The sequence below is a fragment of the Channa argus genome, chromosome 11 (assembly GCF_033026475.1).
Source record: "Channa argus isolate prfri chromosome 11, Channa argus male v1.0, whole genome shotgun sequence".
Taxonomy (NCBI): Eukaryota; Metazoa; Chordata; class Actinopteri; order Anabantiformes; family Channidae; genus Channa; species Channa argus.
This window is the reverse complement of record NC_090207.1, coordinates 15,461,598-15,482,917: the sequence shown is the minus strand read 5'-3', so window position 1 is coordinate 15,482,917 and position 21,320 is coordinate 15,461,598. Positions and strand designations below refer to the sequence as shown.

Here is a 21,320-nt window from a genome sequence, read left to right as displayed (position 1 = left end):
CGTTGGTTCAGCAGACATAGCAATGGCATTGCTACTGTCTGTGGCGAGAACCCACTCACAGCTGGAAAAAAGCTTCTCACACATAAACTGGCATCATTATTCGCAAACCTCATCCTTTATTTCCTCGTTCTTTTGCCATAAATGCAGTATAATAAAAATGTGGTCTACTTCCCCACGGTGCTGTCATGGAACTGTGGCTAAAGGGACGTGAGCCCAGATCTCAATATTAGACTTACACAGCGGGACTGGCGTATTTAGGAGACTGAAAACTTCCCATAGTGCTCCATGCAAGCCTGAATGGGGTTTCAGACTCCTGGCGTGGGAACCCTGGACTGCATAGTCTGTCATGCATCCTTGTTTTCCTAAAGATTCTTCTTTTTTAAAATCTAATTTCAAAGTAGGCACAGTATAGACTTTGTTCAACATATATTTTATATATGTTCCATTAAAACACTTTGCTTGTGTATCACCCTCTCTTGAGTGCGTTCTAGTGTTGAATAATTTCGACTTGGACAAGCAGCAACTCAGAATGCTTACGATACTGTACATATAGTAGCTCCTTCAATCAGTGTTAAGTAATTTAACCTGCATTTTTTGGTTTGTTTGTTTTCAGCCATTTATGTCACCTCGGTACCCTGGAGGACCCAGACCACCTCTCCGGTTACCAAATCAGGTAAGAGCCACACTCACACAGCAGTTAATAGAAATGGACAGTACCTGTAGGACGGCAATGACAATGCTGCTGATATATCCACTTTCTTCTGTAGGGACTTGGAGGAGTCCCTGGTAGCCAGCCTATGTTTCCCAGTGGAATCGACCCCACAAGACAGCAAGGTACCTGTCAACATCCAGTTAATTAGTATATATTTTACCTTTAACATAAAGATATTTTCTTTGAAGGATTTTACATTTATTCACAGAAGATCAGTCTAACAGGCGTTGTTATTGTTAGTGACGGTAAACTCACGATGAACTTGGCTACTGTTGTTTATACTGAAGTTGCATTTTTTTGGTCCTCTGGATTATCACAGAGCATGCTTCAGTTAGAGCTTAGTTTGGCTATTTTTTTATGGGATGTGAAAAATAAGATATACCTTCCTTTGTCATCATAAAGAAAGGAATAAGTCTCCCAATGAGATAGTATGGTATAGTATATTTGTGTGTTTTTCTTTTTTGCGTATTCTACGGCATGGAAGTATGAGATATATCAGCTTCTAGCTTCACAGAAATTACTTGTTAGCAGGATGAATTAGTTGTTAGTTTTGTCCCTTTGTGGGTTTTTTAACCGCACTTCCATCTACTCAAACTACTCACTCCTCCAGGCAACACATAAATTATGCATATGTAAAAACCCTCAGCATGTTTAGTTACTGTTCAGTTTAACATTAGAATGAGAAAACTCTGTAATTAAAGTAACTGTAAATTTTCAATCTAGTTTGGTGCCAGACACACAGGTCTCAGCATTTCAGAGATCCATGTCCCTCTGGGGTTTTAAAATACTAAAATGTCCAAACAAAGATATAATATACAAAACCCCCAAAATGAACAGAAGATAAACCCCTAGATTTCCCCTAGTCTGATAAAGCCTGTATCCCAAATGCAGTGTTTTGAAACTGATGGCTGCTGATAGTTTGACCTTTTTGTCTTTGTCTCAGGACATCCAAATATGGCAGGACCAATGCAGCGAATGACTCCACCCAGAGGCATGGTACCACTTGGGCCCCAGGTATAGAACAAATGATTTGTGCAGATATTTACAACATTTGTTTACTAGCTTGTAGACATTTTAGCTTTTTCTTTTTCCTTTTTTAGAACTATGGAGGTGGGATGCGGCCACCACTGAATGCCCTGGTTGGTCCGGGGATGCCTGGCATGAACATGTGAGTGGCATTTACATAATAGACAGGCATACAGAGTGTTAGCACTGCACTACGTTTGCACAAAAGACAAAACATGAAAAGGCCTGTATCTTTTTTTTTTGGTGAGCAAAATCCCCTGAGTTCCCTAACTCAACAGGAGAACAATAAACTCAAATGTCCTTTATCACTCACTAAGGTGCAGTAGCTTTTAAATACAGTACAATTTTACTGTATGTTCTTGATTCTCAGACTTGTTGGGGTTGAGCTGGGTGCTGGCTTTCTTCTTCTTTGTATTCTTTTCATACTTGTTCCCATCACCTCTCTCTGGCAAAAGAACAGCTTGTTGTTGCCAACTCTGTCCAAATGAATTAGAAGCAAAGTAGCTTGCCAACAGCAGACAACCTATGTGTGTGTCTGTGTGTGTATTTGTATGTTCCAGGGGACCTAGTGGGGGAAGACCCTGGCCCAATCCTCCAAACTCCAATTCAGTAAGTGCTCTAACAAAGAAACCAAACAGAAATGTTCACTTGTATTTCATTTCCTTATGATTCCCTTTTGTGTTTTGCAGACCCCATACTCTTCAGCTTCTCCAGGAAGTTATGTGGTAGGTGCAGAAAGTGTGAGTTTAAGGTTCTGTCTGCTGTAAAGACTGTGACCCATCAGTTCAAGAATGAATATTTTGGAAACCACAATTGTAATTTCAGGGACCTCCAGGAGGAGGCGGCCCACCTGGGACCCCAATAATGCCAAGTCCAGCAGGTATGGGTGTGTGGGTTGAGGGGGGTGGGTCTGGGGGGGGGGGTACATTTGATTTGCTCTTTTATTCCTTTATTGTTTCTCCCTTTGCTTGGCAGATTCAACCAACTCTGGTGACAACATGTACACTATGATAAACACCGTTCCTCCAGGTGGAAGCCGACCAAATGTGAGAAAGTTTTTGTCAGTAAATCAAATCAAATTGTCCAATGTTATGTTTGTGCAGATCACACATTTTCTGAGGGTTGGGGGGAGGTTAGGTCAGGTTACAGAGGTCCATTTCTCTTAGTCTAGTGTAATTACTGTTTTACAGTAAGTACATTTTGGAATATATGTATCATTATGTTGTGTATGTTCCACTCAGTTCCCTATGGGCGCTGGCGGTGATGGTCCATTAGGGGGAATGGCAGGAATGGAGCCTCATCACATGAATGGATCATTAGGTACAGGAACAAGTAGCTTGTGTGTCTTGAATTGACAAGGAATCTCTGGTTATGTTATGACTAATTGTCAAATAGTGCAAAAAGCTAATTTATTTGATTGTTATCATTTATGTGATTATTTATATTATCTTTGTATCTCTGTCCCTCTCTCAGGGTCAGGGGATATGGACAGTCTCCCTAAGGTAAGAAATAATATAGACCTTTTTAACCCTTGACTTTGCAATTGCAACACACGCCTGACTTGTGCTATAGTACCGATTGACTTACCTTTGTACAGAACTCTCCTGGTAACCTAAGTATGAGTAACCAGCCGGGAACCCCCAGGGAGGATGGAGAGATGGGAGGAAGCTTCCTTAACACATTTCAAAATGAAAGTGTAAGTTTATTTTTATGTGCTTTATGGGATCAAACTGGTAGTTCTGTTTAATGGTTTGGACCATTTTAGAAAAATGTCAAAAATATTGATTTTACTCACTAAATGTGAATCTACAGCCAGCACTAAATACTTGCTGTGTAAAACACTTACACATCTTAAATCTTCTACTGTCTGCATAATGGACATTAGCTCTCATTTTGTTTTTTACATAAACAAAAATTGTATAAAAACAAGTTATAGTTTATGTGGGTTATGTTGAAGATGACCGTATGGCCAGGAGCAGTGACTATTCACTGGTTGCCTTGTTGTGACAGTAGTTAAGGTAAAGATGGCATTGTATGTCGGTATAACATTTAAATTAGTACATCTAAATTAAATGAGTGCTATAGGACGTCCAAATGGTGGATTTCTCCAAATCTTTAACATTTAGAAGTTATTTCCTGCATTCATGCAAAAAGCTGGCTTAATCCATAGCATTTTTGAGGGATTTCAAATTCAGCATACTAGTGCACAACACTGTTAAATAAAATCTCTCCATCTCATTTCTGCAGTATTCTCCAAACATGACAATGAGTGTGTGAAGATTTGGGAAGCAGATAACCTCAGATGCTCAGTAAACTGGTGTGGACTGGTGAAAGGCAGAGACCAGATATGATGTCATCTAGGCCAGTGACTCCTTCTCCACTTCCACGTGAGCCAGGACAGTTGCCCCTGGCTCAATCCCTCTACTACCCTTTCATGGTTTCTGTCCACGTCTCTCCTGTTTCTTCTCCCTTTCTAAATGGTGACTCTGCTACATTCATCAGTTCTTCCTCTTCAGCTATGACACTGTACAAAGGAACCAAATTGAGACAACCCAGAGGAGAACTCTTTGTATATTTGCATATAGTGTGTAGGAGACTGTGCACACTCTCAAGTTACAGACCGAGGTTTCTGCCTTTTGCATCATATCATGGAGTTCATGCCCAAAAACAAAAGGCCAGTATCCTATTAATCCTAAACCTTAAATGGCCAAACTGTCTATATCTTTGGCGAACAAGAGATATAGACAGTTTTAGAATAACTGTGTTCACTATGGATAGAGAATTTGAGATACTTTACAATCATATTAAAATTAGGTTTATTTGGAGGCTTGTGCAAATATTTTCAATTGTTTGATATTCTAAGACCACTTACATTGCGCTTTATGTTTCATAACACAAGTTCTTTTTAATTCCATCTCAAACTCAGCTGAACACATCTGTCCTCTTGAAGCAAAAGAAGTTCAGAGCTAAGTCAGCTCTTTGTGGAAACTCTAATCAAAATTTACAAAAAAACTTTAGCACAACCTGAAATATATTTTAGCATATTGAATTTGAAGATACAGTTAATGATCACTGTGAAAAATGGGCTTTGTTCAAGGATTAAAGGGAGACGGTGTAAATTTTGTTGTGCATTAGCCCATGTTGCCACAGGTGACATTTATAGAATAAGAACAGATATTAAATCAAAGTTAAACTGCAGCAATCATAAAGTCAGTAAAGAGGCTTAATTATGTCATTTTTAAAGCATTATATAGCTAATGTTTGTTATATTAGGTAACATTTAGCAACCAAATGCTACCGGTCATACCAAAGCAAGTGAGATTGTAGAAGCAAAACCCCTAAGTGTATTGAATCGGGCAGTGGTGCATTTTATTCTTTTTAACAGAAAGCCCTCGTTGTGATCACACTGTAGGACCCTGAGCAATGCGTGGTTTGCCAAGAATCCTTCTGAATTGACATTCTGTTGCATGCACAGGCATAGGACAACAAGTTTAAGATGGAAACAGCAAAATAGATTTTTTTTTCATATGCCAACACAGCATTACCTAAATAGAGAGGACAATGAACTTGTAGATGAGTAATTTGTTGCTTTTGTTTGCTGCGGACTCTCTGATGTCTACTTATTAAACCTGTAGCCAATTTACGTGCTGGAGTCACAGAAATGGGTACATTGTCTGGATATATCTGAAAATATTAAAAAGAGTGAGAGACAGGTTAATAGTATGGATAGCAAACTGTAAGTCTAAAGCTTATGAAGTCACCTTGGTCACTCAAACTTGTCATCCGGGTAAACTGTGATCTCGGTGTGATATAAAAGGTTGGTTGGTACAGAAATTCAAAATAAGCTTGTTTTTAATCAATGTTTTAAACTTTTTCACTGCCCAAGATGTGTTATCATCATGTCGATATGAACATGCTCCTTCCCCCTCCCTTACTACAAAGTGTACAGCTCACAAATGTAGCTCCTCTGTCTTGTATGTGTATTTGATATTATGATTATTTAAAGAAATATCTGGAGAGAATTATCGCAAAAGGAGCGATGGACTGTTGATGCACCATCAACTGAACAGAGGTATTTTACTTTGTTTTTGTGTTAGATTTAAGCCATAAATGGGAGTATAGGAAGATGCATTTGTAAATTGGATCATGTTTTTATGTTTGTGGCATTATGTGGGACTCCATTTGTGATGTGTTCATTTTCTCTTTTTTATTCTTGTATTATGTTTTTGTAAATACACAGAGAAGTATTTCATGGTTTTTGAATTTGCTGGTATAAAGCTTCTCTTCCCTTAGTCCAAGTGTCAGCTCCTTTTATTTGCAGGCCCTGCAGGGATGTGGACAAGAAGTTTGGGTTGTAGTTAAGTGTGGTTGTAGACATTTTACATGGAGACAAGTTATGTTTCCAACTTGCTACTAGAGCAGTACCTCTGATACCCTTAACAACACAAACTGACTGTTATTTATTCCAAGAGGGCTGGCGCCTCTTAATGACGTTTGACATTTTGGTCTAGTAGAGACATTAAAAGGTTTGTAACCAGATAATTACTGGGATAATCAGGAGACAGACTTCTGGCAGAGATTTAGATTTACGATTAATAACGCTTTAATATTTATGATACAGCCAACACCCGTGACATGAGAGGGATATCAACTTCGTCACCAAACGTTATATTAGATAGGGAATATGTATACATCTATATTTCCCTATTTTTAAACTATTGCTTTAAGTGAACCAGGCCTATGCAGTTTAATCAGAAAACCAACCATCCAAACACTTGTTGCCTCCTATTTTACTGAGTCCTTTCTTTTTCATGGATCACATATCACAGTAGCTGGAGGAAGTGCAGTAGCAGACTTACATTTTGATGTATACACTGCACTGTGGCTGGAATATGGTATAAGATAGGGAGCTGAATCCTTTGGCAGCATGAGATCAAAAGAATTGTCTTCAGAAAGGTTTAATGTGACAGCTATAGCCAACTGTATAATCTGCACTGTAAAATGTGCCTACTTATTAACTTAAGCCCCATAATGACAACACGACGTGTAAATTACATAACATACTGTATACTGTGCTTGTCAGATAGTTTGATTGTTTCATATTGCATGAGTGCATCTCTTTCATTCCCTCTTTGTCCTCAAACCCACAAAGAGAAAGAGTGAGACTGTGATCACCCACAGAAGGAATAATTTATCTTGCACAACAGGAGACAGTTGAAGGAAGTGTGGGTGAGCTTCTGACAGAACCACAAATACCACAGTATTTCCCTCAAGTTACATGATGATACAGCACCAACGAGCTTTCTTACATCCAGGCCATAAAGAGCTACTGAAGCCTCTGGAGAATGGAAGTCGGTATGTTGTCCTCAGGATTTACAATCAGTACAAAGCAGAATCGAGCTTAATTTAACTTACCGCTTCTCCAAAACTTCCATTTTTTGTTGTGTAATCTTCGTGTCGTGGAAGAGGACATTTATGTGTATTTATGGAAAAGAGGCAAAGAAAACAGGTAAACATGAGTTCAAAGAGAAGCATAGTGGGAATTTTATACTGAAGTGGTCACTGCTGAGAAACCATCTCTGTCTTGTGTTTGAATTTTCCCAAAAGCACAAATCAGGTCTAAATGTTCAGTTGTTTTACAAATGAAGGCAGTAGATGACTGCTTAAAAAAGGGGATGGTTGGTGTTTGGAAAGTCAAAGATAAAAATACTAAGCAGGGTTGTGGACTGCTTCACATTATTTATGTAACTCAACAGTCTTTTCACGTGATGTACTTGTCAGGACCCCTTGAAGAATGGCTGTGAGAAACCTACGCTGAAAGGCAACCCTTTCAAAAGTGTCACAAAAAGAAGAAAAATGTCAGCCTTTAACCTACTTTTCATTCTCAGAGAATTGGGCAACTTCATCTTGCTTTTTTTTTTGTTGTTCTTTTGGCTTATCCAGTGAGTTCATTCCGCAGTGGATCATTTTCCGCATGTTGATTTGACACAGTTTTTAGGCCGGATGCCCTTCCTGATGCAACCCTCTCCAGTGTCTACCAGGTTATTATTAATATACATTATCTATTAAAACGTTTACTGCAAAGAGGAATATGGAAAGAGGAACTCCAGAAATAAAACACGACACCTGTGTCAAACTATTGTCAGTCAATACAAATAAAGAGCATCAGACTCCCGCCCAGAGAAAGACTCATGGAATGTAGGTTATACCCTGTGCAATTAACATTGCAACTCCTTATTATGAAACATATAAACATACAGTGCTACCACAAAATGTCCTTGGACTCATTGTCTTTGCCTGACAACACTGTATGTCTTACAGATCAAACCTTCTAGAAAAAGTAAGATGAATTTAGATATTTATTCCCAAATAGTCACAAAAATCATTGTGCAAACAAATTTCCTACATGTTAACTGCTGATCATCTGAGAAAGTCAGTTTTCTATTGATGTAAGTGTGAAAGCATAATGTTGTTTTATTATTGGTTTTAGTAATGATGAGTTTCTTTTTTGTTTTTCATGTTTTGAAGTCTAGTGTTAAAGAGATTAGGACAGGAGAGGAAGTGTGTGTGTGTGTGTGTGTGTGTGTGTGTGTGTGTGTTTTCTGCCTTTGTGTGTCTGTTGTGTGTGTCAGACTCTGTCCAGGGGGGTGTTCACATATTGAAAGATGTGGGGGTCCTGCTATTCAGACTCTGCCAGCTGCTTCTTATGCAACAAGATAAATAGAACACAAGCCCCTGCTGACTGTATGTGAAAAGTGAACCAAAGGGAAAGAAACATTGAGCCTGTGTGTGTGTGTGTGTGTGTGTGTGTGTGTGTGTGTGTGTGTGTGTGTGTGTGTGTGTGTGTGTGTGTGTGTGTGTGTGTGTGTGTGAGTGGCCCAGCCCACCGTCACAGAACACATCCCCTGGTTCCTTTGAGGAGACTCTAGCTGGCGGGATCCCTGACATTAGTGTTCCTCTCCGGCTGCCTGCTGTCTCCAGACATGGCCGCACAGCTGGTTGTGGCTCTGCTGGTTCTCACCACCTTGGGTGCCGCATCTGAACTGGACTGCAAAGAACTGGTCAAGCCTCTGGTACTGGACAACCACAGCCCTGTGAGTATCAGTGATCATTTGTAATGAGCTTGTCATATGTGTGGGGGCTTTGCTGTGCAGTGCATGTTTTTGTGACTGAAGACTAGAATTTTTTTTGAGTTAACTTTGCTCTCATTAAAGTGTGCTGCACATGAGTTTAAACAAGGGATTAATAATTAGGATTAATAATAGATAGTCTAAAAAGTGTTATTTAGCATCATCACTTTAGGTTAGTAAAACAAGAATATCTGTTTTTCATGCACTTTAGTGCACCTCAAAGCTACAATACCCACTAAACAAATAGAGCCTTTGTTAAGCATCACATAGTCCAGGAACCGTTCTTAAAGCTACGCATGATCTTCCTCACAAACAGCATTTCTCAGTTGCTCAGTCGTCACGATCGTATGCTCAGTACAGAACCTTGTGTATGTTATGATGTTCATCACAATTAAGTCTGAGCACAGATCCACATTAGCAGCCCAGTCATGTCTGTGGTTGTTTTGCCTCCGTGGTGGTGTCAGGTCTATGGAAAGTGGGTGCTTCATGTTGGGTCGTGGGACCAGCCTGGCCTGAAGGGCGACCTGGCGTCGGTGAACAGCTCCTGGGTGGAACTGTCAGCTTCCCCAGACAGCGGAGTCATCACATTCTACTGGGCCGACCGCCTGTAAGGACACTGCTGACTGCTGATGATCAGTCACATGACTTGTGTTTTGTAAATCACATTGTTATGTTCCATTTTCACTAACGTATAAATGATAAAGTTGACTGGAGTTTACAGCTGTATTTTGAAGAACTGATGCAGATTGTTGCTCCTTTTTCTTGCTTCTTATCTCATCACAGAAACGACAAGTGCCTTCAGGGTATAGCCAATGCCACCGTCTCAGGGATGGCCAGCCACACCGCATGTATGCATCTTGAAAATTTAAACCCTGAATCCCCCACCTCTCTTACTCTCTCTCTGTGCTGTGTAACGATATGTTGTGGGTGATGCACGCACCCGAAGAATACTGTTCTTTTTTTTGTGATGCTTTGTTCATACAAGCAATTAAAAATAAAAATCCTAGCTCCCCTCGTTCATTCTGGTTTTAATCTTTGTTTTTGTTTTGGTTTGGTCTTTTGTTTTTTTTCACAGATAATATCAATGGTCACACTTCATATCACGATGGGAAGTATTATGAGACTTGTGCTGATTGTCTCTTGTCTGAAGACACCACCCTTCTCCCAGATGGCAAGTCAAAGGGACGTTACCTTTTCCTCTTTAGTGAGTTTTTTTTTAACCTCCTTTAACCTAGTCAGTGTTTTGAAATACTATTCTACTCCCTGTCTCTGTTTTCTGTCCTTTGACCTCTGGCTTTACACACATCCTCAACCTTCTGTTTTATTTGTCTCACTCAAGCTCGAACCGGCACTCTGGAGTCATCCGAATTGGAGACATTCAAGAAGCAGGCGGAGTGTCTCAATTTCCTCCCAGAGTACCACTTTGTAGGCACAGGTCTGTCGTCATCTCGGCTCTGAATCTTTCTGCCACTAAATGAATTTTATGAAAGCAAATAATCCTCATTCTACAATGTTTATTTCAGATTTATGTCCAGATGACAGAGAAACTGCTTCACTTGCTGCTGAGAAAACAGAGTACAATCAAACTGATCCTCTAAGAAGCTCTAGGAAGTGACTGTGAACAGCCTCCACACACCCAAACACATCCAGTTTAACATGTACATCTACTACATAAAGAGGGTAGTGTTCTAAACTGTGTAGTTATATTAGTTTTGTTTAGTAAATCTGAAATCTGGAGCCTGAACAATCCACTTTAGTGCCTCATTTAATGCCTCCACTGTTTTGTGTGTGCTGAATAAAAGCCAATTTCTGACTCCCTTTGAACTGTATTTGAGTAATTTATTTCTACGCTTCTTCAGAAAAAGTGTTTGGCATTTTATTTCAACCACAATATGAGACACTGTGCTGATCCACATGTCAAGATTATATGCCTCATAAAACAACTACAGCACTTAAATGTAAGACTTTTCCCAGAAACCTCCACAAAGACTGTTGCTGGGCAACGCCGCTGTTGGGGTGAGAAAGAAGACGTCAAACTTTTTAACTGTCGCCACAAGGAGTCCACGCAGCCCTCCAGGGGAACAACCTTCATCTACTGATGAAAAGCTGCTTCAGATCCTTTTTAAATGTCTCAGTGGTCCAAGTCAAGTCGTGGCACTTTGCCTGAATTCATTCAGGAGCAGTAGCACAACTATTCAGCGCTGAGCATGGCCCTGAGGGGTCATTAAAAAACCTATACCAGTGCATTTGAGCATGAAGCCCCCCCCCCCCCTCTCCTCACCCATGCAACACTTGCACAACAAGTTTTTTGTTAGAAACTCCAGAGGGAAAATGACTCAGTGTTTCAGAAGACTTTTGTTGCAGGTTCAGCAACATCCTCGGCAGTGCTGCTGTCCCTTATTCTTGTCCTCATTTCTCTGTTGGACTATGGCTCTGCCTGTTGTTGTGTTTCTGTTGGCTCTCACCACCCTCAGCGCTACATCTGCTCCTGACTGTAAGGACCTGGTCAAACCTTTTATGCCAGTGGACCCCAAAGTTGTAAGTTGTGCTTATAATGCTTTTTGTTTATGTCAGTGTTGGTTGATTTTGTTTAGAAAGTGTATTAGCAATAAGCACAATCAGCATATATACATTCATCTTGGCTTTTTTACATGCAGATATTTGGAAAATGGGTGTACGTAATGGGAGCTGGTGACCCCAAGCCATACCACAAGGCACTGGAGTCTCTGAAAAGCTCCTGGATAGATTTGTCTCCCACTTTTGACAATCAAATTTTGACATTGCGATGGGGAGATCACTGCTTGTAAGCATGATGATTGAATTTAAGCAGAATTGTCCCTGAAAAAAAATGTTGCTACACTAATTTAGAAAGTCATTTAAAACCTTTACACCGGAGGTAAAAATCTAATTCTGTCAACTTGTTTGTCAGTAATCGCTGCATCCTGGGGGAAGTAAATGCAACAGTCTTGGGACTTGCCACCACATTTCGCAGTGAGTGAACATATTAAATACATGTGATGTATGTAACACACAAAAAGAGATAAAGATGTTTATGTCTAATATTGACAGCATAAATAGCATTACAGTATAACCCCACAGCAGATCTACATATCAATAATATTGCATAATGATTTGTCTCACTATTTTGTGCTTTTAAAGAAAATTTGTCAGACCACAAAGGACATATTCTCCAGACTTGCTCTGACTGTCTCCTGTGGACTGACACCTTTCGAAATGGGGATGTGACCGGCAGATACATCCTGCAGTTCAGTAAGTCCTGTCCTCATCAACACATTTGTCTGAGTTTTAAATGTCCATACCTCTTTTAAATCCCCCCCCCCTTCTCTTGTAGCAAGGACAGGTAACATAGCTCTCAAAGATGTTGAGATTTTCAAGAAACAGCTTGGTTGTCTGAACTTCCCAGAAAAGTTTCATAGTTACGACGGTGAAACAGGTCAGTGACTCTTCAGTAATCGGTATTTGGTGTATTTAAAATCAAAGATGAACGTGCAGGTCTGCAAGTATGGTTAGAATTTACAGACATTACCACAAGGTGGAGATGTTGCATTGTAAAATGCCACATTTGAACTTGATTGTACAATATGTCTTTATACAGCAACTTCAGTTTCAGTAACTTCATAAAAAATGTACATTTTCAGGAAATGGAGTAAACACTCTCCATGATGATCAGGGAAACTGTGTCAGTTTCATCTGTCTCTCTCCGTCTTATCTAACTCAATTTTTTCCTGTATTCCAGAGCTGTGCCCCGATGACAAAGAGAGTACAGAGTGAGCAGCAATACAGCAAAACGAGAAATGCAGCAGACTTTGTGTAAAGCACAAATAAGTATATTGTAGTAGTTATGTTTTGACCTAAGTATAAATGATATACAGTAATACAAACTTCATGCACACGTTTTGGTTTCACAAATGCCAGTACACCAAGTGATTAACAATTTTACATATTTACTTATACAAAACCTATAGCAGATGAGAATATTCTGAATTTCTTCATAGACATAACCTGTGGTGTCATTTGCAGTTACCTTATCAACTGTAATGTCATTCTGATTAAAGCCTTATTAAAATTCATGAATTGTTTAAATTCTATGACTTGTTGAAAAGATGAACGTTCTCCATCTTGGATAAACTGCTGCTGTCTGTCTGCCCGCTGGTTCTTGTGCTTTGTGTTTCTGAGCTGCTCTTCACCTGTGCCTGTCGTCTACATCTAAACAGTGCTGCCACTTGCTTCTGGCACTGAGAGGAGCCAAAGTAATAGAGGACTGGATCCAGACAGCAGCTGAGACTGCCCACACACACGGAGAGCAGGTACAGCTCATAGGAAGTGTCACTGGACTTGTGGTGCAGCTGAACATAGTGAACCATTAGGATGATGTTGGTGGGGGTGAAGCAGACCACAAATACCACCAGCACAATCGCAGCCATCACCATGGCCCTGGTCTTCCTAAAGCGGTTCTCCACATTTGCTGCTGCCAAGGCCTGGATAATACGTACGTAACAGACGACAGTAAAAACTAGAGGAATGAAGAAGAAGACAGAGGAGTAGATGGGGAAGAAGTAAAGATAGTAGGTTTGTAGTTTTTCTACATCCTGCACATCATGGCAGGTGGTGATGCCGAGGTCTGACAAATACATGGTCTGCCCTGAGATCAGCAGAGGGGCTCCACCTGCGAGGGCCAGCAGCCACATGGCAGCACACACAGCTGAAGCAGTCTGGGGGCTGCGCCACGTCAGAGAGTTCATGGGGTAAACCACAGCCAGGAAACGGTCGATGCTGATACAGGTCAGGAGTAGGACAGAGCAGTACATGTTGGAGTAGAAGGCTGCCGTCACAACTCTGCACATGAAGGAGCCATAAATCCAGTTGTTGCCATGGTAATGGTAGGTGATCTTGAAGGGAAGGAGCAGGCAGAATAGCAGGTCAGCACAGGCCAGGTTCAGCATGTAGATCGCTGCCGGTTTTCTGGGACGAATGTGATGCACAAACATCATCATGGCAACAAGGTTGAGGGGTACGCTGATGATGAAGACAAGGGTGTAAACAGTCGGGACAAAGGTTGTTGCCAGGCGACCCTGGAGGAAAGCCTTAGCTTCTTCTGAGATAAAATAGTGTTTCTGGGGATGAGGGTGTGAGCCGTGGTGGCTGTGCTTTTTCAACTCCTGCTCTGAACTTGAGCCAGTTCCCACATCCTCTGTCAAACTGTCCAACACATACAGCTCAGTATTGTCTGCTGACACATCGGTAACGATCAGAAAGTGACCAGTGAATGTACGTGGACCAGACTCGGAAACTTTAAACAGACAAAGAGCAGAACACATCCATCAAATGTATTCAGTCAAAGCAGAATTTTGGTTTCATTAGCAAGTTGTGACAAATATACCTAGAATCTCTGGATAATACTTAACACTGAAATAGGTTTAATTGTTTAGTTTTTTTATTAATGAGAAACCTGTATATGGCTGGTAGAGTTATAGACTTCAGGCATCTTAGTATTAATGCAATTATGTATAGATAGATTTCAGAAAAATGGTTAGAATGTTTGGTTGAACTGGTTATCCGTTTATCTTTTATAACCAGTGGAAGTTATTGATATTGTAAAAAAACAAAAATATTGCATTTCAAAAGAATACCACACTAAAGTAAAGTCCTACATTTAAAACACTATAACACTGAAAACTAATTGGTAGAGTATCAGCAAACTTTAAGACTATTCTTTATGCAAAATTGTATTCATTATTTGGTTTTTAATGATGCATGAAGGAGCATCTACAATGTCTGTGCTTTTTAAATTATTGTATACATGTATATACATACACGCCCAAGTACCTCTCTCTCTCTCTCTATATATATATATACACATACATATATATATATACACATACATATATATATACATACATATATATATATATATACATACATATATATATATACATACATATATATATATACATACATATATATATACACATATACATACACATATACATACATATATATATACACACACATATACATACATATATATACATATATATACACACACATATACATACATATATATACAAACATATATATACATATATATATACACATACATATATACATTATATATATATACATACATACATATATACATACATATATACATACATATATATATATACATACATATATATATATACACACATATATATACATATATATATATATATACACACACATATATACATATATATATATATACACATATATACATATATATATACACATATATACATATATATATATATATATATATATATATACATATATACATATATATACACACACACATATATATACATATATACATATATACATATATATACACACACACATATATATACATATATACATATATATATATATACATATATACATATATACATATATATATATATATATATATACATATATACATATATACATATATATATATATATATATATGTACATATACATATATATATATATACATATATACATATATATATATATATATATATACATATACATATATATATATATATATACATATACATATATATATATATATATATACATATATACATATATACATATATACATATATACACATATATATACACATATATACACATATATACACATATATACACATATATACACATATATACACATATATACACATATATACACATATATACACATATATACACATATATATATATATATATATATATATATATATATATATATATATATATATATATATATATATATATATATATATATATATATATATATACACACACACAACCGGCTACCAGTTTTTCCAGACAATTACACTTTTTAAGTTAACTGATTTATTCACCTTATTCCCAGGGAATTCTATAAAGCAGATAAGTCTTATTTACTGTGTGAAGCATCTATAATTGCAGCCTACTGTATACACAGTCCTGCATTTACAAACTTCATGGCGTACAGTCTTGTACTTCCCAATAAGCTGTTGGGACCTTGTGCAATAGTTTAAGTTTTACACGTTTGTTGTTAAGAAACTTACCATTTTTGGAGGCGATTGCAGAGCTCTGGAGAGACATCAGTAACAACAACCCCACAAACAGGTGAACCATGGTTTTACTCTATATGTTCTACACTTACTGTGCAAACAGGCTGAGAGTCTCCGTTTGCCAGAGGAGTCACTTCATTGTTTTTCTGCCAGCATTAAACATGTTATTACAGTGGAGATACTCCGCCTCTTCCTCACTGCACCAGGTCTCCTCCCTATTACTATGAGATCTGTGAACCAGTGATCTTAATGTTCTGCTAAAAAGGTTTTCCCTGTTCAACAAGGGATAAATATACTCTACATAAATAATGCTGACATGTAAAAATTAAGACACGTAATTTATTTTGCACATTGTTCAAACATTAGAAATCACCTATATACTAATAATACATATTAAAATACATTAATTGTAACCTTTACATTTTCTTTTTATTAATTAAAAACATTAAATGCTTTTCTGCAATTTTATATATATATATATATATATATATATATATATATATATATATATATATATATATATATATATATATATATATATATATATATATATATATATATATATATATATATATATATATATATATATATATATATATATATATATATATATATATATATAGTAAGATTCATGAAATTCAGATGGAACTAAACACCATCCAGTATCATCTGATGTTTTGACAAAATTAATTTTGTACAAAAAAATTCAGCACTGCTTGAAGGCACAACATGCTTCCTGCTCCACTTCTGCCGTTTTCCCCTTCTTCTTTACCTTCTCATTTTCCATAGAATTTTTTGTTTAGGAGGAAAATGAGCAAATTGACGTTCACTTTGGCTTTGTCAAACATCTTCATGACGGCCACACCTTCGTACTGCAGCTGGAGGAGGTCCTGAGCACAAAATACATGCAGAGAGGAATTGAAATTGAGGGCTACAGATATGGTACAAATATAGAAGGTTTACAAACAACCTAAGTTGCAGCCTGATTATTGCATTTATGGTTACAATGTCTACCAAGACCTATCGAAACAATGTGGCTCTAACTTTAACAACCAATTTATGGTGTAAGACATTTATTCACCATTAATTGCTTTTATATTAAATATACAAATAGATAGTGTATTAAAATACTGTGTGTGTTGGTACTGTTGTCAGACACTGAGTCAACTTCTGTCCTGTTTTATTTTGTGAAGCTGTGATGCACATGGGAAACGTTTACCTGGAAATGAAGCTGAACTTTTTCCATCTCAACTCCCATAAACTTGGCCTTCACTTCAAAATCCCCAACTTCCTCAGTGGGTGAAATGTCAAACATAACATTTTTGAACCTGAAAGAGGAGAGCGACAACAGTGCAGCCTTAATAAGGACAATAAAAGTAACAACACAGCAAACGAAAAGAGGAATCCTTAGTATTTAGAGGGACTCTGATTAGTCCTCAAATCAGCACATTTTGCCCAGGTTGAATGTATTGTCCAAAGACAAATGATATTTGTTTTTTTTATTTATACATACAGTACACTTTTCAACATGTTTAACTCAAAATAAGAGCAGTGTAATGACCTTGGGAAAATAGCTGCAAATGTGCAATTGTTTTACAATTGATTAATCGTTTCAGTAATTATTACAATATGGAACTTTTGAGAATTAGGCCAGCTGTTGCATGACACTATAAGTCTATCCAGTCAGGCCCAAGTACTGATCCTGTGTAAAGGCTTGTGGAATCTCATTGATACGCAACACAAGGTTTAATCTTCTCTGATTGGATTGAAAGGGCGAGCCATGGTCAAAAACCTTTAGAAGGGAATTTGTCTCTGTCTGACTCTCAACTGAGAGTCTGTGACAGAGGAGGCGTTGACAACTCCTTTGCATACTAGAATAAGTTATAAAACATATAAATAAATGTTTGGAGAAAAAGACATACTGTGACGCAGCTTTTAATACTTCTGTCTTACTTGTGATGTACAAAGTTTTTTTTTTTGGCAAATGTGAAAAGATGATGCACACTACAGTAATTTGCAACAACAATGTTGGGAGGAAGTTTTTATCATAAAAAGCAATTAAAAAAAATGTACCTGTATGTCACAGCTGAATTATGGAAATGTCATTCAAAAGAAGTGTAATGTTTGTTTCATACTAATCATGAAAAGGTCAACTCACTGGTTTGTCTGAAGTCCTTCTATCTCCAGGATGACTCCCTTCTCATGTAGCTTAGCTGCAGTGTACTTCAAAGACTGCGGCTTCAACCTCTTACTGCCTTTATCATCTCCTTTGCTGTCCAATTTTATAGATCTACGCGAATTCCTGGACATGTCAAACAGAAGTAAATTATGTAAAATCACAACAAGTCTTGCCACATCCATCAAACTTTCCTCAAAAATGACCAGAAGCAAGAGCCTTAACTGTGGACTACAAACTGAGAATGATGTTTAAAAAAAACATATACGGTGTTAAAGATAAAAGGCACAACTCACTTTCTGTTAAGATTATCAAGGCAGGTCTTGATATAGGTATCGTAGTAGTTCATCTGGTCCTGGTAGAAGGCAGCTTTCGAGTTGAGTGCTGTCAGGGTCTGCTGGAGCTTTACAAGCTCGGCCTTCCTCCTCTGTCTGTAGCGTCTTTGGTAGCGAATGTCCTGTCAATTACAGGCTTTTAGAAATAGAGAAGCTGAAATACATTTGCACTTCTGTGCTGCATCTACACAGAGCTAATGCAAGTGGCCTACACTGTTGTGCGGTCTGTGTCGCTCTGCCATTACTCTACCAAAACACTAGTTGGTGGTGTTGTTTCTAGCACTGTGGTGGGTTTTTGGTGTACTAAATACAATGGTAACTGATGTTTGAGTTGGAGCTAACAGGTGTTGAACAATACTTACTTATAATAAAATTAATGCAATGCAGAAAAAGTGAGAAAACATTAGAAGAGTTTGTCTGTATGACCTCTGAAATGATGGAGGCAGAAGGACCCGGTGGACCCAGCACAGTGCAGTTTAGTTACTTTTTATGTAGTTACCTATGCATTAACTACAGGATTCATTTCATGTAGAAGCAGAAATTAAGCTTTATAAGTTGCTAAATGGATGTGTCTTTCTATGTGAAGAGTTGCTTATGTACCTTTGATATGTCATTGATGAGATCCTGGTATTTGTTGCCAGCAGTGACAAAGCCGGCCTGCTCCAGGTTACGAAGGTTCCTTAGGATCTTTCTCTTCTTCTGCTCGAGAGGCAGCTGGCTGTCCTCTAGTACTGCTGGGCTGCTCTTAAGACCCTCTGGCGTCTGAGCATCCTGGACTGCCCTGCGCTCTACAATCATAGTATGCTCCAACTCCTTCAGAATAAATGTAATAAGAGCCAAAATTAGCATATTATGGTGCAAATGCGTTCAAAACAGACTGCATAGTCTTTCAGATAAATGAAAATGGATGTTTGGCATATGAGTAAGGAAAGAACAAGTACAAGACTATATCACCTGTGGTGCAGTAGCTGGGGTCTCAAGAATTTCAGGCAAATTCTCTCCCGGTTGAATCCGAACCACATCCACTATTAGCTTTTTTGTCCTGATGCACACAATCAAAGAAGACCTCTCCTTATTATATTTTACAGGTACATGTAAAACGTTTACATTTTTCTCCGATCGTAGATACAGTAATATCCCCTTTTCTTTAGAACTTAAATTTATCAACAAGTTTCTAGCTGTCTTTGTTCCCCTACTAACCTGAAAAATAAAAATTGGAATATTGGATTAGTTTTTAAATTGTAACCAGGCTCATCTTTACAAACTGTTTATAACTATTGCAATAAAGTTCTTTAATTTTCCATTTTCTCATAGTGCTCTGTTTTGTATTTCTAAAATTAGTTGTCAGTCTTTTTTTTTTTTTTTTAAAACATGGCCTAAATAATTTTTACAGACACATGCAGATATTAACTCACACTTACTTTTACTATTTAAAAATTGCATATACTAGAAAACTAAGAGACCAAATGTCTGCACAGTTTTAGAAAAGTAATCCTGACGGATACACGTCTATAAGAAAGATAAGCCTGGCCACCAAAAACTTTCCTTCATGGGCAGGAAATGATAGAGGAGCAGGAAAGACAACAAAGACACATGAGATATAGACCATATTTTACCAAAGGAAAAAAAAAAAAAAAGGATACTGTGCATACTATGGCATTTATAGCTATCAAACACTCAGATGGCAGTTTCATTTTCACATCCAAGTATAATGATTGTGGTGAATAGTCCTACAATAAATTCCAGCTTTGTTTTAAGGATCAACTCTATGGTGAATATTGGATGAAAGATTATTTCTATTGTCCAGCCAATTTATATCTGTAGGGCTAGGTTTACTAATAGAAATACTTCTCTTTATAATGTAGTAGCTAATACGCTATAGCAATCAAAAACAATTAAACTGTTAAATCAACATGTCTCTAAAAATTGTTTCATGAAGGAAGAACATGTCACAGGACTGTTTCACTAACATCTGTTTAATAAACTGACAACTGAGTGTCTAATGATTACTTCTGCCTAAAAACCATCTGAGTAAAGTCAAAGTATAGATTTTTAATGTAGGGTCCAAAGAATTATATACATTCTCATAATAACAGACGTGACAGGGTTGCAACATCAAATGGTGTGAGTGGACAAGCTGGACAACAGGCTTTGGATTGAGGATTTCATCTCAGCATTATCCAACATAAACATACTTGGTCATGAGAGTCTTCAAATCTTTGTCGTCCCCTTCCAGCAGCTCAAACTTGCTTGTCAGGTTGAGGGAGATCTCTGTCTTCACAAGCTGGCTCAGAGCACTCTCTCTGTTCGGGTCATTTGGGTCTACTGCTCCTTCCCCTAAAATGAAGCAGCACAGTGTGTAAAAAAAAGTACACTGTAGTCCATTAGTGATTAACTTGTGAATTACAATATGTAAATAGGGGCTTGTTTGACAATACCAAGCAATGCTTCTACATCAGGGACATCTCCCAGGTCCTGCAGTAGTTCATGCAGCAAGTCATTGTGGTCTGGAGAGATGGCTTCCAGATGTTCTAAAAGCAGCTGAGATACAGATAAAATTAGTCCTCTACAGAAAGCTTCAATATTTATTACACAATTGGTTTATTGATTTTTTTTTTTAACAAACATTAGTTTAAGGTATTGACTATGTAGTAATACATTTAGGTGCTACATTTAATACAATAAAGACTTGTATAGATAAAATGTATCATAATCTCATTACATTTTTTTTTCTCCTTTGTCCACACATTAAACAAGAAATACCATTATCTTAGTGTTCAAACCAACACACACATCATCTCTGTGTTAGTCACTGCTTCTTTATGTGTAGG

At 37.7% G+C, this 21,320-nt stretch overlaps 5 protein-coding genes across 7 annotated transcripts in view; 3 read left to right on the top strand and 2 right to left on the bottom strand.

Annotated features, from left to right (window-relative positions):
• Positions 1-6,030, top strand: part of ssbp2a (single stranded DNA binding protein 2a) — a 47,698-nt gene extending 41,668 nt beyond the window's left edge. Inside the window, exons 6-17 of one of the 2 annotated variants that reach the window (XM_067520399.1) lie at positions 614-673; positions 768-834; positions 1,656-1,726; positions 1,813-1,880; positions 2,299-2,347; positions 2,428-2,478; positions 2,564-2,618; positions 2,714-2,784; positions 2,980-3,058; positions 3,212-3,240; positions 3,336-3,434; positions 3,986-6,030. In XM_067520399.1, the coding sequence (XP_067376500.1) occupies positions 614-673; positions 768-834; positions 1,656-1,726; positions 1,813-1,880; positions 2,299-2,347; positions 2,428-2,478; positions 2,564-2,618; positions 2,714-2,784; positions 2,980-3,058; positions 3,212-3,240; positions 3,336-3,434; positions 3,986-4,015 (729 nt within the window). In that variant the 3' untranslated portion in view covers positions 4,016-6,030. The remainder of the gene's footprint in view (positions 1-613; positions 674-767; positions 835-1,655; positions 1,727-1,812; positions 1,881-2,298; positions 2,348-2,427; positions 2,479-2,563; positions 2,619-2,713; positions 2,785-2,979; positions 3,059-3,211; positions 3,241-3,335; positions 3,435-3,985) is intronic. The other variant, XM_067520400.1, reaches the window with a different exon arrangement.
• A 2,619-nt stretch (positions 6,031-8,649) lies between these two features.
• On the top strand, positions 8,650-10,686 carry LOC137135810 (saxitoxin and tetrodotoxin-binding protein 1-like). Its single transcript, XM_067520403.1, has 6 exons — positions 8,650-8,832; positions 9,333-9,475; positions 9,652-9,716; positions 9,944-10,072; positions 10,208-10,303; positions 10,392-10,686. Exons 1-6 carry the CDS (start codon positions 8,722-8,724, stop codon positions 10,481-10,483), a joined length of 636 nt encoding a protein of 211 aa, XP_067376504.1. The 5' UTR covers positions 8,650-8,721; the 3' UTR covers positions 10,484-10,686.
• A 502-nt stretch (positions 10,687-11,188) lies between these two features.
• LOC137135809 (uncharacterized) lies at positions 11,189-12,959 on the top strand. The gene is made up of 6 exons (XM_067520402.1): positions 11,189-11,406; positions 11,526-11,671; positions 11,798-11,859; positions 12,028-12,138; positions 12,221-12,322; positions 12,626-12,959. Exons 1-6 carry the CDS (start codon positions 11,200-11,202, stop codon positions 12,658-12,660), a joined length of 663 nt encoding a protein of 220 aa, XP_067376503.1. The 5' UTR covers positions 11,189-11,199; the 3' UTR covers positions 12,661-12,959.
• On the bottom strand, positions 12,867-16,491 carry f2r (coagulation factor II (thrombin) receptor). The gene is made up of 2 exons (XM_067520398.1): positions 15,973-16,491; positions 12,867-14,179 (listed from the first exon to the last, which is right to left on the bottom strand). Exons 1-2 carry the CDS (start codon positions 16,040-16,042, stop codon positions 12,975-12,977), a joined length of 1,275 nt encoding a protein of 424 aa, XP_067376499.1. The 5' UTR covers positions 16,043-16,491; the 3' UTR covers positions 12,867-12,974.
• A 99-nt stretch (positions 16,492-16,590) lies between these two features.
• The window catches only part of iqgap2 (IQ motif containing GTPase activating protein 2), a 35,696-nt gene continuing 30,966 nt past the window's right edge, over positions 16,591-21,320 (bottom strand). For both annotated transcript variants that reach the window (XM_067520497.1, XM_067520498.1), the window contains 8 exons: positions 20,928-21,030; positions 20,685-20,826; positions 19,444-19,531; positions 19,090-19,302; positions 18,451-18,611; positions 18,137-18,280; positions 17,198-17,306; positions 16,591-16,868 (listed from right to left, as the gene is read on the bottom strand). In XM_067520497.1, the coding sequence (XP_067376598.1) occupies positions 16,755-16,868; positions 17,198-17,306; positions 18,137-18,280; positions 18,451-18,611; positions 19,090-19,302; positions 19,444-19,531; positions 20,685-20,826; positions 20,928-21,030 (1,074 nt within the window). In that variant the 3' untranslated portion in view covers positions 16,591-16,754. The remainder of the gene's footprint in view (positions 16,869-17,197; positions 17,307-18,136; positions 18,281-18,450; positions 18,612-19,089; positions 19,303-19,443; positions 19,532-20,684; positions 20,827-20,927; positions 21,031-21,320) is intronic.

Excerpts from the sequence above, each read along its gene's own strand:
- LOC137135810 (XM_067520403.1), top strand. The coding sequence starts at position 8,722 with ATGGCCGCACAGCTGGTTGTGGCTCTGCTGGTTCTCACCACCTTGGGT. Across the intron at positions 8,833-9,332 it reads TACTGGACAACCACAGCCCT|GTCTATGGAAAGTGGGTGCT; the intron begins GTGAGTATCAGT and ends TGGTGGTGTCAG. Across the intron at positions 10,073-10,207 it reads ACGTTACCTTTTCCTCTTTA|CTCGAACCGGCACTCTGGAG; the intron begins GTGAGTTTTTTT and ends GTCTCACTCAAG.
- LOC137135809 (XM_067520402.1), top strand. The coding sequence starts at position 11,200 with ATGACTCAGTGTTTCAGAAGACTTTTGTTGCAGGTTCAGCAACATCCT. Across the intron at positions 11,407-11,525 it reads TGCCAGTGGACCCCAAAGTT|ATATTTGGAAAATGGGTGTA; the intron begins GTAAGTTGTGCT and ends TTTTACATGCAG. Across the intron at positions 11,860-12,027 it reads ACTTGCCACCACATTTCGCA|AAAATTTGTCAGACCACAAA; the intron begins GTGAGTGAACAT and ends GTGCTTTTAAAG.
- f2r (XM_067520398.1), bottom strand. The coding sequence starts at position 16,042 with ATGGTTCACCTGTTTGTGGGGTTGTTGTTACTGATGTCTCTCCAGAGC. Across the intron at positions 14,180-15,972 it reads TGCAATCGCCTCCAAAAATG|TTTCCGAGTCTGGTCCACGT; the intron begins GTAAGTTTCTTA and ends GTCTGTTTAAAG.